The following is a 14,053-nucleotide window of genomic DNA, read 5'->3' as shown; positions in this document are numbered from 1 at the left end:
TGGTGGGTTTGAGAAACCTGAGGCCCTGGGTGTCCAGGGGGAAGTAGGGACCAACCTCTGCTGGAAGGGAATGGGGAAAAGGCTGGGGAACACACCCGGGGGAGCGAATGGTGTGAGGACCTGTGGGTTGCAGTCGACCTATGGGGATATCCACCCCCCACACAGTGTAATTTCTGTGGCTGGGGGGGTAAATGAATCCCGCAAGGAGGACCCCGGAGGGTCCCCCGAAGGTAGAAGGAGAACTCCCCTGGAGTGCCCAATCCGGTAGAGGGGATGGGGAAGGACGAACCTGGCGGTTAGGCCAGCGGGGAGGTGTGTGACAGGAGGCTGGGCATGAACTGCTGAGCCAGCCCTGTGTCACGCCAGTTCCCATTACGGGAGGTAAATCGCAGCTGGCTAGAGAAACCTGTTCCTGATTGGCAAAGGGGAAACAGCTCCCAGCCTGATGAGCCTGGGGCTCCAGAAAACCAGACAGAGAGTGGGAGCTCCTGGCTGCAGAAGCTGGGAAGTCCTTCGGCCTGAAGCCCCCATGCTGTATATGGTGAGAAGGTGGTGGGATTGCACCCTGTAAATAAACTGCACCGGTGACTGCTGAACCTGAGAGTCTGGGAGTGGTTTTTGGAGCAGAGGCAGGACCAAGGGGGGCCCTGCTGTGCCCTCCTTCAAGAGTGTTGAAAGCAAATAAAAGTTGGGCAGCTGCTTGTCGTGCTGAAGTGGGCTGAAAGGGGAAGGTGGCAGCTGACGGTGTTTCAGAACATGAGGGTTTTTCTGACAGCTCCCAAACGCAGCAGAAGAGAGCGAGCCGAACCCCAATATTTATCCAGAAAGTGGCAGCCTTCATTTCTTGCACCAATTACCCCCATTCTTTGTAATTTTTATTTTAAAAAACCCTAATAAATTCCCAGGAAATTTTAAATAAAACACCCCCCCCCCCACCAAGCAAAGGCCTTATAATCCAGCCAGCCCCTCCGGACTGTCCCTCCCAGCTAATCCAGAGACACCCACAATTGCCAATATCACTGCTGATCCCTCCCCATGATCTAGAGATGGCCCCTACTCCGCATGGTAATCCCCATGCTGTGTAAGCAGAGAAATCTCACCAACTAAGCATTGCTGCAGCCTCCTGGGGGTTCCCGGGCCCCATGGCTGAGTGGCATTGCTGGGACGGGGACATGGGGGCGGCACAGCTACCCTCATGCTCACTGCTGCGAGTGACCCTTGCTATCTTCTCTCTCCTTCTGCAGCAGTAACTGTGACCTGGACTATGAGCTCTACAGGGACGATTTCCCGTACAGGTGAGCGATGTCTGGCCCCAAGGCACCTGCCAGTTCTTCCCCCTTTGGTGTTTGGGGGGGGGGGGGGCTGATGAAGCGCTGGGTTTGAGTTCCTTTTGCCCCCTGTATCCCAGCTCTGAGTGCACCAGGATAGAGGGGGCCATGTTTCATCTAAGGGTACGTCCACTGCAGAGGCAGAGCTGGTTGCCGCATGGGCCAGGCGTGCCCGTGCCAGTGTTAAGCTCGCTAGCGTGGGTAACAGTAGCATAGACGTAACCTGAGCACAGACCTCCAGGAGAGCCTGGCTACGCCCTTGGGTTGCTAGCCCACACTGCTGCCGGGTCACTGTTATTGCTGCCCGTGCCAGCAGCCTGGGCGTGCCTGTCCGCTGCAGTGACACCTGCATGTGCCATAGACTCGAACTGTCAGCCAGTGCCACACCCACGGCCCCGGGAGCCTTTGCAGTCAGGCTCTGTTCCGGTGTCGGCTCGGGCAGCTCCTTTGACGTCAACCCGAGCTGTGCTGATTTGCACCGGCTGAGGAGCTGGCCCCGATCTCATCATTAGACCTTTACCGAATAGCAGCCGATTAGCACAGAGAGAGTCCCTGGCGATTAATAGCCACGGAACCAGATTGTTTCCTCCGGCTGCACTGACAGTCAGTAGGCAGTGAAGTGCACTGGGGGCTGTCTCTGCTGCATGACTCCTGGTAACGCTCAGGGAGGGTAAAGAGCAGGGGGCTGCCCGGTCAAAGGAGCTGAAATCCTCCGGTGAGAGATGTGGTGCCAGGTGGTTTGGAGACTAGCCTGGGGGCACCACATTTCACCCATCCCAGAGCCACAAGGGCAGCTTGCCAGGACCCTGCGCAGTGCTGGATTGCCCTTGCCTGCAGCAGTGCTCACTGGTAATAGAGCAGGACTTCATGTCCCAGAGGCCATGCGCCGTCCGGATCCCAGTGGCTGCTGTGCAGGAGGCACGCTGGGGCTGTAGCGTCCACGGGCTGCCCCGTGGATTCCTGCGCAGCTCCAGCTGGGGGCTCAGCACGTTTGGAGCCATGTGCCTCTAGGCCACCCACTCGCTGAACGCCCAGGGAGGGAGGAATGGAGTAGGGCGTCCCAACTGCACCTGAGAGCACGCGCTGCCCTGAGGCGGGAGGGCTTGTGCCAGACCACAGCCCCCTGCTCCCCTCTGTAGCGTGCTGCAGCCCGTTCTTGGGCATTCAGGCCTTGTGATTTCCAGGGCTAGCAGCCCCCCCAGCTCCCTGCCCCCAACTCCTGCTCCCTGCTGGCATGAGGGGGGCTCCATCCTCCCTGCTCATCCTGCAGGCCCCTTCTTCCCCCGAGGACAGTGCAGTGCCTGTGACACGTTGCGCCGAGGATCATGCCAGGGCCTCGCCCCACTCCTCACACGGCTGTGGCTCCCCCTTGCAGGGTGTACGAGTACCAGAAGATCCCGCCCCTTATTAATCGCATTCCGGTCAAGACCAGACGAGCCCACGTGGGGGCAGGGGGCAAGAGCAGCCTGATCTCCCACCCGGGGCCGAGAGGCAGCAGCACCGCGCCACTGGGGCGGACAAAGCGTAAGCGTTCCGGATTGCGGGGGGCGGGCGGTGGCTAACGGGAGGGGATGCGGGACACGGAGAGGATCACTGCTTTAGGAAGTGGAGAGTGTCCGGGGGAGGGCGAGGCACCAGGACAGCACGGCTTGGGTGGAGCATGCCTGGGGCAGGGGCTACCCAGCACTGCTTGCAGGGAGCACGTTCTCCATAGGAAGGAGCCTGCTGTCGAGAGCCCCCAGCCCGAGCAGATTTTACAGGCCACTGTCTCCAAAAACTGCTCCAGGAAAGCAGCGCCTGGGCCAACTGGCGTGTGAGTTTGACAGGCCCAGCGTTTGCAAACATAGGTGCCCCCGAAGCTGGGACCTTCCAACGTGCCAAGGGATTTGGGGAGCCTTGGGGAGGGGCCCGATGTTCCAGAACCCAGGCCCCTTCCAGGTGCCTCCAGGGGGGAAAAGCTCAGCCCAACTGCTGTGCATTTAGAAGAGGAAATACACAGCAGGTGCAAAGGGAGACAGGGACCTGCCTGCAGCTTGGAGGTTCAGATGGCAGCACCTAGCACGTAACTGATGCTTAACCACCAAGAGCTGGAGTGTGCAGAATGGCTCTGAGGTGGGCTGCCCAGCCAGGCTGCCGACCCCGCCGGGATCACCCTCCCCATCACTTCCAGGCGAGGTACGTCTCCACGGAGCCTAATGGCCTCTCCTCTCCCTCGTGCAGTGCGTGCCGAAGAGCTGCATTCCATCAAGGGTGAGCTGAGCCAGATCAAAGCCCAGGTGGACAGTCTGCTGGAGAGTCTGGATCGCATGGACCAGCGGCGGGAGCGGCTGGCTGGGGAGAGAGGTGAGAGGAGCGGGGAGGCTGTTACTGTCAGAGCACTGGGTGTGCACAAGGAGGCACATAGGCTGTGATCATTTGGCCCCTATATGGAGACGTGAAGGCCCAGCAGCCGGGCAGGAACCCCCCCGCCCCCCCCCCCACGAGAGCGTACGCAGGGACGCCCCTGAACTGGTTCTGAGTACAGCTCCAGAGATGGCCCGAGCTGCGCTGTGCAGAGAGGATAAGTGCAATGCTCCCCCCAGCTAACCCGGCTGGTCCATTGAACCTCCCCCGCCAGGCTCGCTAGCAGGACACTGCAGCCTGCTTCTTTGGGAGGATTAGGGGGAGACTGTCGGACTCCTGGCTGGCTGCTGCATGGCCCTGCTTTGGCCATCACAGACTAACAGCCCTTTGGCCTGGGGCATTTCCCTAGTGACCTGTGAGCACGTCCCTCCTGGGCAGAGCACAGAGCAGCCAGGGAGCTCTGCTGTCTAGGGACTGCTCTGATCTTGCAGGCTCCAAGGAGGGGGAGAAGAAGAAGAAGGCTCAGGTGAGCGAAGAGCCCTCGTACCCGGCGGGGGAGCCGCAAGGGAAGGAGAGCCCAGCTGCCGACGCGCCGAGCGACCTGAGGGACATCGACAGTGAGGAGGAGAGCACAGACACCGAGGAGACGGTAGGTCCCAGCGTGGCTAGCGCTGCCAACTGTCTCATCACACGAACACACCCCGCCCTTCGCTGGGGCCCGGCCCCTCATTCCACCCCCCGTCACTTTCCCTGGGCTGGGGTTCGGGAGGGGCTGCGTGCTCCTTAGGTAGGCAGGGAGCCTGCCTTAGCCCTGCTGTGCCACTAAAATCTCCTGGTTTGGCTTCAGTAGTGTCCAGCAGAGAGCGCCCATTCCGGGAGACTCCGGGCGAACGGCAGGGTTGGCAACCTGTCATGGGCCCTGCATGGCCTAGGCAGGGAGAGGGCTTTTGGCTGCTAGCTTTCTCTGGGCTTTAGCTAAATGGACCTCACGTGCCTGTGTGGGGAAATGTGCTGGGCGTTCCCCTGAGCCAGAGGAATGCCCATCTCCAGCCCGTGTGCCTCAGCCATGACCCCCCTCATCACGCCAGGCTCCCCTGCACGCATCCAGCTGCCGTTTGCAGGAGCTGCGCTATGGGAGGGGGAGGGCTGCTGAGTGCGTGTAGCTGCTGGTGCAGGCGTGCGGAGAGACAGGCACCGAGGCCAGGGGTGTGGCATTGTGGGTGCCTAGTGCCATGAATTAGTTGCTAGTTTTCAAGCTGGGGCCACCTGAGCTGAGTGCTGCTAGAACAGAGTTTTGGGAGAGGCTTGGGCTCCCTGCAGGACATAGATTCCCCCTGGGCTGTATCCCTAGCCAGCCAGCCCCCCTCCAGGCCAAAGCTGGCACGCCCAGGCCACAGACACTGTAACCATGCCTGGAGCGAGGAAGTGCCCAAGGAGCAGGCTCCACCTGCAGCACACAACCCTGCCAAGGTGCCTTGCCTGGCTGCATCATAGCTGGGTGCGTTGACAGCCCCTCCAGTGATGCAGGTGAGCCAGTCACCGTGGCAGCCTCCCCCCGGACATTCATGCAATTAAAGGGAACAACCCAGGGGCTGTTAAACAATTTTCTAACACGCAGACTTGTAACAGAGCATCATGATTTTGAAACAAATCCGTCTCATTTACTACTTTAATTCCCAAGACAAATTACTATTAACTTAATAAATCAGGGCACCTTTGTCAGCGGGTGGCACTGGGCATGCTGTGACTAACAGTGTCCCAGACAGGTGGAGCAGGGCAACGGCAGAGCCCTGCCATCTCCCTGCCATCACTGACCCACAGGTAGCTGTGTGCACACACGAACAGGGGCCGTGCACAGGCCCTGCGGGTAGCCTTGTGCACACACGAACAGGGGCCGTGCACAGGCTCCGTGGGTAGCCTTGTGCACACACAAGCAGGGGGCGTGCACAGGCTCCGTGGGTACCCTTGTGCACACATGAGCAGAGGGCGTGCACAAGCCCCACGGGTAGCCTTGTGCACACACGAGCAGGGGCCGTGCACAGGCCCCACGGGTAGTCATTTGCACATACGAGCAGGGGCCGTGCACAGGCCCCACGGGTAGTCATGTGCTCACAAGAGCAGGGGCCGTGCACAGGCCCCATGGGTAGGCGTGTGCACACACGAGCGGGGGCCGTGCACAGGTCCCACGGGTAGTCGTGCTCAAAAGAGCAGGGGCCGTGCACAGGCCTGGCTCCCCGGGGTTTCCTCCTGTCCCTCTCCAATGCCTCACTGCAACCCCCTTCTGCTGCCAGCTCCCTGGCTTTATCCTAGCTGGGCTGAACCTTCCCAGCCAGGCTTCAGCAGCAGGCAGGGGTTCCTCAGGCCACCTGATGCCCCTCAGCTGTGGCCTAGATGTTTAACTGGCCCCTTCTCAGCCTCAGTTACCTTGCCTAGGCTAATGGGAGCGGAACACCCTGTCAGAGGGGGCCGTGCACATGTGCACACAAGAGCAGGGACCATGCACAGGACCCCCGGGTAGTCGTGCGCACACACAAGAGCAGGGACCATGCACAGGACCCCCGGGTAGGCGTGCACACACACACACACACACACACACACAGAGGACCCCCGGGTAGTCGTGTGCACACACAAGAGCAGGGACCATGCACAGGACCCCCGCGTAGTCGTGTGCACACACAAGAGCAGGGACCATGCACAGGACCCCCGCGTAGTCGTGCGCACACACAAGAGCAGGGACCATGCACAGGACCCCCCAGGTAGTTGTGCGCACACATGCACACAGGACCCGTGGGTAGCCATGTGTGCCCACACAAACAGGCGCTGTGCACGAGGACAGTGGGCAGTCATGTGCACACGAGCCATGTGTTTTAGTCCATGTGGCTGGCTGGAAATGTGGCCCACAAGGATGACTAACGTAATGTAGTGTCTCTCTGCAGATGAAAAACCACACGTCAGACCCGGAGGGCAGCCAGTAACCGGACTGGGGCGCCGCAGCCGTCCCCAGGTTGGCTAGCATTTCCTTTCCTGTGTTTGTATTTCTTTCAAGGCCGCCAGCTGGGGCCACACATGACATGAGTGTACCCGGTCTCAGCGCTAGCGCAACAAAGCCGTGTCCCGCGCCTCATCATTTCCGCCAGCACGAGACCCCACACGCTGAGGGAAATCTCTGTGTTATGATTGTTCCTTTTAGCAGTGGGGGGGAAATGTAGTGTGGGGGAAGGGCAGGTCGAACGCCCCCGAGGAGTTAGACTGGCTGGCCCCCGGTGGTGGAGGTAAGACCCATGTAGAAATCCAGGCAGCCCTCGCTTTGCCCGCAAACGGCACTGTTGGAACAAGAGGGGGTGTTGGCTCCCAGGCCAGGCCATTGCTGTACACGGCCCTGTACCACTGCAAGGTTCCCCTCCCCGGCCCCCCGTCACCCCTCTCCTGCTCGGGGACTAGCCGTCGCGCTCAGGCCTCGTGCAGCATAGAGCTCCCATCGTTCCCTGTTTTTCCTGTGTGCCTCATTGCGGCGTCTTGCCCTGCCTCTGGGCCTTGATTGGTTGAGAGATGCCTGGTGCCACAGGAAAAACACCCAGGGCTTCGGCCACTCTGCTCGAATGCCAGCTTCATCCGGTGCAGAACAGGGACCTCCTGGGGGACCCTTCCCATCGCCTCCCTGCGTCACCCTCGTCACTGAGCTGGAAAACTAATCTCAGTGAACCTTGCAATGAAGCGTGCCCAGAAAGAGCCAAAATGTCACCCACTCATGGGCGCAGCAGGCCGACGCTCTGGCCCAAGTCAACATTGAAGGCCCCAAGTTCTCTCTGCGCCATGTCGTTCAGAGCAGGATTTCCATGCCCCGCTGGGATGGTGAGGCTCTTGCAGTACGGCAGAGCGAGCAGGGAAGCAGCAGGCACTTATTCCTGCCTCAGCCAATGCCTACCACAAGGGTAGCGCAGGGCTGCAGCGTGCTGACCCGCAGACAAAACGCCCCAGGACTGGACTTGCTGCTTCCTTGTGCTGCTCATGGAAATCTCAACGAGGCAGAACGCTGCTGGGACAGAATGAGATTGTCAGCTACAGCTCAGACCCTGGGGCTCAGCGTTCAGTCTGTCAGACTCGCTGCTCACTCTGCAGGGGCCTGGCTGTGAACCCAGGGAGATCCCTTCCCAGCAGGGCTGCTAGGGTAACAAACATTCCCCCTTCTGTGGAGTCACTGGGACGCCACAGAGCGAGAAATATCGTTTCCATGTGCCAGAGACAGACTCCCTGGCCTGGAGATTTTACATCTAAACCTCAAGGTTAGAGGACAGCACTGGGAGGCAGGTTTGAGCTCTACACCCAGCTCTGACACTGGCCTGGTGGGTAACCTTGGCCAAGTCACTGTGCCAAGTCTCTTGTGCCTCAGTTTCCCCATCTGCAAAAGAGGGACAAATACAAGCCCCTGCACAGGTTCATTGGGAGACTATCTGCTGACCTGTATGTGAAACATTTGGACCTGGCTTCACTAGGAAAAAGGTGTGGGTAACCTCTGTAACAATCCTAATGTAAACACGGCCGTTGTTTTTAGCCTGTCTTGGTAGGAGGGGTATTTGTTTTAGAAGAACACCCAGTGTTCTAGCTCCAGGACCGCAGTGTGTGAAGTGCTCTACAAACACCCACCATAAAGCTGATCCGTGCCCCGTATTGCTCACACGCCAAGAGCTGGAGCCAGGCAGCCGGGGGCACCAGGGAACAATGACAGCACTGGGTAGCAGGACAGGCAGAGGGCTCAGCACTCCAGCAGCCTCATTGTTGTCACATTTTTTGTCGGCATCGCAGCAAAGGAGAGTTTTAAGGAAGGGTTGGAAGGTGGATAATGAGGCAGCTCCAAGGATGCTTACGGGGCACAGCTACCACATGGGAGAGGCAGCCTGGGGAAGCACAAAGGGGCTGGTTTGAAGCTGTAACAAGTGGGTGATGGAGCTTGGCCCCATGGTCTAGTCAGAGGCAGGAGCCAGCATCTCAGTAGTGAACGAGAGATGGTAGGTTGGGTGGGGACAGGCTAAGGGCCGCACATGTGAAGACAAAGACTTCCCTCCATTTGAGGCGCTAGAAAGGGAGGCTGGGCCAGGGCCGGTGCCACCATTTAGGCGACCTAGGCAGTCCCCTAGGGCACTAGGATTTGGGGGGCACCATTTTCTTCGGCAGCGGCCGCCCCAGTCACCGCCGGCATTTAGGCGGAGGGAGCTGGGGCAGGGGAGCACGGGGAGGGCTGCCTGCAGCAAGTAAGGGCGGGGGGCGGCACGCAGGGGAACTCCCCATCCCAGCTCACCCCTGCCCTGCCTCCCCGAGCACACCATGGCCGCTTCACTTCTCCCGCCTCCCAGGCGTGCGGCGCCTAAGCTGATTGGTGCCGCAAGCCTGGGAGGCGGGAGAAGTGAAGCAGCGACGGCGTGCTCGGGGGGGGGGGTGCCTCAGGGCGGAGGGTGGGGAGCTGCCGTGGGAGGGGGCACCTCAGGGCAGGGGCACGGGGGGGGAGGAGCGCAAGGTGGAAGTTTTGCCTAGGGCACGAAACATCCTTGCACCGGCCCTGGGCTTGTCATAGCAAACACAAGGGGGAAGCAAGTGGTTCACGTTGACCAGCTACAACTTGCCTTGTCTACACTTGGATTTTAACACAGGTTAAAAATGCAGCTGGATTCCTAGTGAAGACACAGCCTTTGAGACCCACAAATGGAGAGGGCTTTAAGTGCTGGGTCCTGCTGGTAACAGCCCAGGCAGTGGGGCTGAGAAACCGCCCTCAGGCCAGCACCCCGCAGAAGCTGTAGCTGGTTGCAAACTGGAGAGCTTTGATTTTCCGCTGGCTCAGAAAAGGTTTTTCCTTTGGTCTCACATGGCTTCTATACACCGTGCTATGTGATAGGGTTCAGAGTCACTTCCCAGGAATTCCATGAGCAGCTTTACCAGAAATAAGAGAGGAGTGTGAGTATTTTCCCAGCAGGCTAATTCCTGCTATGTGAACAATGACATGCCCCTGCTTTGGGTTGTTTCACCTTCACCCAAAGAACCTGCATTCCCCCTCTGCTCCCCTACTACTGTGTTTTGGAACAACTGTAGCTCCTTTCTGTGTCCCCATTTCTAGGTAGTCTCTCTCCCGCTGGTAGGAAATTGTGTCTGTATTTCTAATTTGCTCTGGGAAAAGAGTGTATTTGTGTTGGAAGGAAAAATAATAAATTTGTATTTCTTTTCTCTGGTTATTTGGGAGTCTGATGCTTTGATTTTCATATCGGAGAGAGAACAGCCTTTACCAAGCTGCTGTTAGACAATGTCCCGGTTCTGGACTGCAGGGAATTGCTAGATGGGGTTTCTATAGCACCCATCTAGCCATGTATTCTAGATGCCCAACACCACAAGTAACTGACTCATGCCAGCTGTAATTAAAATCAACATGCACCACACCACAGACCTCGGGGAATAAACTTGCTGTAGAAAGGGGACCATGGAACTAGCTGCCTCTTACAGGGCAGAAATTATGTGGCCACAAGCCCCCAGACTTCTACGGCTGCATCCCCTAAGGCAGGGGTCGGCAACCTTTCAGCAGTGGGGTGCCGAGTCTTCATTTAGTCACTCTAATTTCAGGTTTCGCATGCCAGTAATACGTTAACGTTTTTAGAAGGTCTCTTTCTCTACATCTAAAATATATAACTAAACTGTTGTATGTAAAGTAAATAAGGTTTTTAAAAGGTTTAAGAAGCTTCATTTAAAATTAAATTAAAATGCAGAGCCCCCCGGACCGGTGGCCAGGACCTGGGCAGTGTGAGTGCCGCTGAAAATCAGCTCGTGTGCCACCTTCGGGACCCGCGCCATAGGTTGCCGACCCCTGCGCTAAGGCCTCTGGAAACAGGATTGTGTGGCTAGAGAGAGAAAGGTCACTTGGACACAGCCCATTTCAGATGTTTGATTAAAACTAAAATCTTAATCTTTGCCTCCCAGAGAAGCCAGGGGGAGTTAAATGAAGGCACTAGTAGATAGGCAGAATCACAGCAATTAAGAGATTGAAAAGACTTCTCAGGCTAAGTCATTTAGACCACCTAGGCTTGTCCCTGTGCTATAGTATTTTGTGCATTGTGCAGTTTCATTGTAAAGGGCTGACAGATGGGCTGCTGGGAGGGTCATTACACAGGGAGTGGACTGCCCCTTTCTGCACTAGAAGCAGATCATGGCTGTCTCATACTCCGGCACAAGGGAGACCTGATCTCAGTGAATGGGGCTAGTTGGGGGCAGAGGTGTAAATTGGGGGTGGGAATCTACCTCCACCTGGAAGCCTGCCCCAGGATTTTAAAAATGCCTCTTGGCAGCCGTCATGGAAGGACGGACAACGCTGGACACTGCCTCTCATCCACCCAGTCCTTGTGCAGGGCAGCAGCACTGCCTGGGCTGTTTACCTCTGGCTCCAGGGGGCCGAAGGGAAATACTGATACTAAGGACTGAACCAGTTTCAGTACAGCTGCCCCAGTGACACAAGCAGAACCAAGGGGTGAAAGGGTAGAGGACTTGGAACAGGGGAGGGGGGGCAGAGGAACGGAGGGCATAGAAGCCACCCCACCAAAAGGCAAGCGTACGCCAGGTGGAAATAAACCCAGGAGGAGCCCAAACAGAGAAGGGGGGAGAATAAAATGGCAGAATTGCTTCATTTTAGGGTAGAGCGTGTATCTGAGTTTCTTTCAGTTACCAGCCTAGTTAACTGTGGTAGTGAATTGGATTGGGAGGTGAAAAATGCATCAGAAATAAGACATCTCTGCCTACACAGTCTGAAACCCATCTGAAAGTTGTGTGTGCAAATTCCCCTGCAGACAAACATGACATCAGACAACTGCAAAGCTCGCTGCTGGAGTCTTATCAAATTCCTCAATAGCCGATGAACTACTATCCTCCCTTCAAGGAGAAATCTTGACCCCACTGATATCAATGCAAAACAAGGGAAAACAAAAAAAAGTTACCTACCTTCTCGTAACTGTTGTTCTTCGAGAGATGTTGTTCGTGTCCATTCCAATCAGGTGTGCACACCGCGTGCACAGCAGCCGGAAAGCTTTTCCCCTAGCAGTATCCCTCAGGTCAGCTCAGGCGCCCCCTGGGGTTGTGCCTTTATGGCGTTGGATATAGGGCTCTGCCGACCCACGACCCCAGTTCCTTCTTGCTGGCTGCTCCGACAGGAGTAGGAGGGTGGGTATTGGAAGGGACGTGAACACCACATCGCGAAGAACAGTTGCGAGACGGTAGAAAACCGTTTTTTCTTCGAAGGCTTGTGCATGTCAATTCCAATTAGGTGATTGGTCCTGCTTTGAGCAGGGGGTTGGACTAGATACCTCCTGAGGTCCCTTCCAACCCTGAGATTCTATGATTCTATGATTACCAAGTCCAAGTTTTGGAGGTGGGGTCGGAGCTCAAAGGTTCGCTGACTGTAGCACGGCTCTACCAAAGGCTGCATCGTCTCTGGCCTGCTGGGTAATAGCACAATGCGAGGTAAAGCTATGTATTGACCATGTCGCAGCTCTGCAGATCTCCTGCGCTGGAACATGGGCCGGGAATACCGCTGAAGATGCCTGTGCCCTCATGGAGTGCACTGTAAGCGAGGGGGTAGAGAGAGCAGGTACCTTCACCAGGATGCAGGACTAGATGCAGGACATGATCCAAGACGAGATCCTTTGGGAGGAGACTGGAAGCCCCTTCATCCTGTCTGCTACTGCGAGAAATAGCTGAATGGATTTCCGGAATGGTTTTGTTCGCTTGATGTAAAAGACTAATGACCGGCGAACATCCAACGAGTGAAGTTTTGCTGCCCCGATGCAGACTTTGGTAGAGCCGTGCTACAGTCAGCGAACCTTTGAGCTCCGACCCCACCTCCCAAACTTGGGCTTGGTAATCACCTGCAGGGCAAGGGCCATCGATGTTCCCGCCACTGCCTCATCAGGCGAAGAGGAGGACAAGGCTCTAGTTACCAGCGGGTCCTGTTCCCTGCCCTGGGCGCCGAGGGGATCTCAGGGCGCTCAGTGTTCCGGCGTGGCCCCCGGTGCAGGAGCTGGTGGAGTCAATGTGGACACTGGTATCCACATCGATGGCAGTACCGAGTGCGTCAATGCCGGTTCAGATTGGGTCGGTGCTATCATACCCTGGTCACACTGAGATGGCAGAGAAGCAAAGGTAGCCGATGCCACAGCAACCGACCTCGAGTAGGACCATTGGCTCTGGCCCTGGTGGAAAGCCCAGGGGGTCCAAAAAGGCCACTGAGCAGGGGGCTGCCACCGACTTGGAGGTCCTCCTGCATCTGGAGCAGAAGGACTCTGCTTCCAACTCCGATGACTCCAGGTAGGAGGACCAGGGAGGAGCGGTGCCCACTTGGTGCCAGAGAGCGGCATCTAGGGCTAGGGGACTGGTGCGGCTCCCCCGTGTGCTTGTTGATGGCACCGGAGACCAGGGTCAAGGGGGTGACCTCCAACGCGGAATCATTATCAGTTTTCCCCTGGACAGCACTGGGGGTCTCAAGGGAGCCACTGCGACTGACACAGGTGTCCTGTCCCGTCTCAGAGGGGAGGGCGGCGACATGAGGGTGATAAGGTCTCTCGTCCCCTCGAATGCCTCCGGCATGGATGGCATCTGTAGATCCCAGCCCTCACTGACTGATGACAGATGGGGGCCTGGATTCGACTGGCCCCATGTAGGGGCAGGAGTCGACACGACTCTTGAAACCGAGGCCGAGCCGAGGTCCATGAGGCACTGATCTCTTCCCTTCTGTGTCATCAGATGGAAACGTCTGCAAATTTTGCAGTGTTCTTTCTGATGAGCTTCCCCCAAACACTTTAAACAAGAACGGGGGGGGGGAGGGGCGCTCTTGGGCATAAGCTTGCAACAAGCTTCGCAGAATTTAAAACCCAGAGACCAAGGCATGCCAGGATACCAGGACAAAAGTGTGTGTGTGTGGGGAACCCCCAAATAAAACTTGTGTGTAAAACTACTTACTACTACTACGCACTATGTAAACTAACTATATACGAGAACGACACTACGACTGCTAGATGCTTGCCAAAGCAAGAGCGAGTGTTCCGGCTAACAGTCACAGGTGGTAAGAAGGGATCGAGGAGGTGGCACTCAGCAGGGCCCTATATCCAGCACCATAAAGGCACGACCCCAAGGGGCGCCTGAGCCAACCTGACCAATACTGCTAGGGGAAAAACTTCCCGGCTGCCATGCACACCTAATGACATGAACAAGCACTCGAAGAACCCCAGTGGTTTCCTATAAACATATGGCTACAAGAGGTTGCAGTTTGGTAGCCCACTGGGCTGCTCTACATATACTGATTGGCAAAAAAATGTGTATAGCTTTCTTGTGCCTGGAGAATAAATAGACAAGATGGGTAG

The 14,053-nt window shown here is 57.1% G+C and overlaps 1 protein-coding gene across 1 annotated transcript in view; it reads left to right on the top strand.

The window, feature by feature from the left end:
* LOC123357021 (heterogeneous nuclear ribonucleoprotein C-like 2) overlaps positions 1-8,883 on the top strand; it is a 33,664-nt gene extending 24,781 nt beyond the window's left edge. Inside the window, exons 2-6 of the mRNA XM_045000285.1 lie at positions 1,245-1,295; positions 2,704-2,852; positions 3,549-3,671; positions 4,163-4,320; positions 6,608-8,883. Coding sequence (XP_044856220.1) covers positions 1,245-1,295; positions 2,704-2,852; positions 3,549-3,671; positions 4,163-4,320; positions 6,608-6,646 — 520 coding nt within the window. The 3' untranslated portion in view covers positions 6,647-8,883. The remainder of the gene's footprint in view (positions 1-1,244; positions 1,296-2,703; positions 2,853-3,548; positions 3,672-4,162; positions 4,321-6,607) is intronic.
* Positions 8,884-14,053: the final 5,170 nt, after the last annotated feature.

The sequence above is a fragment of the Mauremys mutica genome, unplaced genomic scaffold (assembly GCF_020497125.1).
Source record: "Mauremys mutica isolate MM-2020 ecotype Southern unplaced genomic scaffold, ASM2049712v1 000211F_np12_subseq_1825588:1871113_obj, whole genome shotgun sequence".
Taxonomy (NCBI): Eukaryota; Metazoa; Chordata; order Testudines; family Geoemydidae; genus Mauremys; species Mauremys mutica.
Note: the sequence above shows the minus strand (reverse complement) of the source record. Positions and strands in the feature narration are given on the sequence as shown.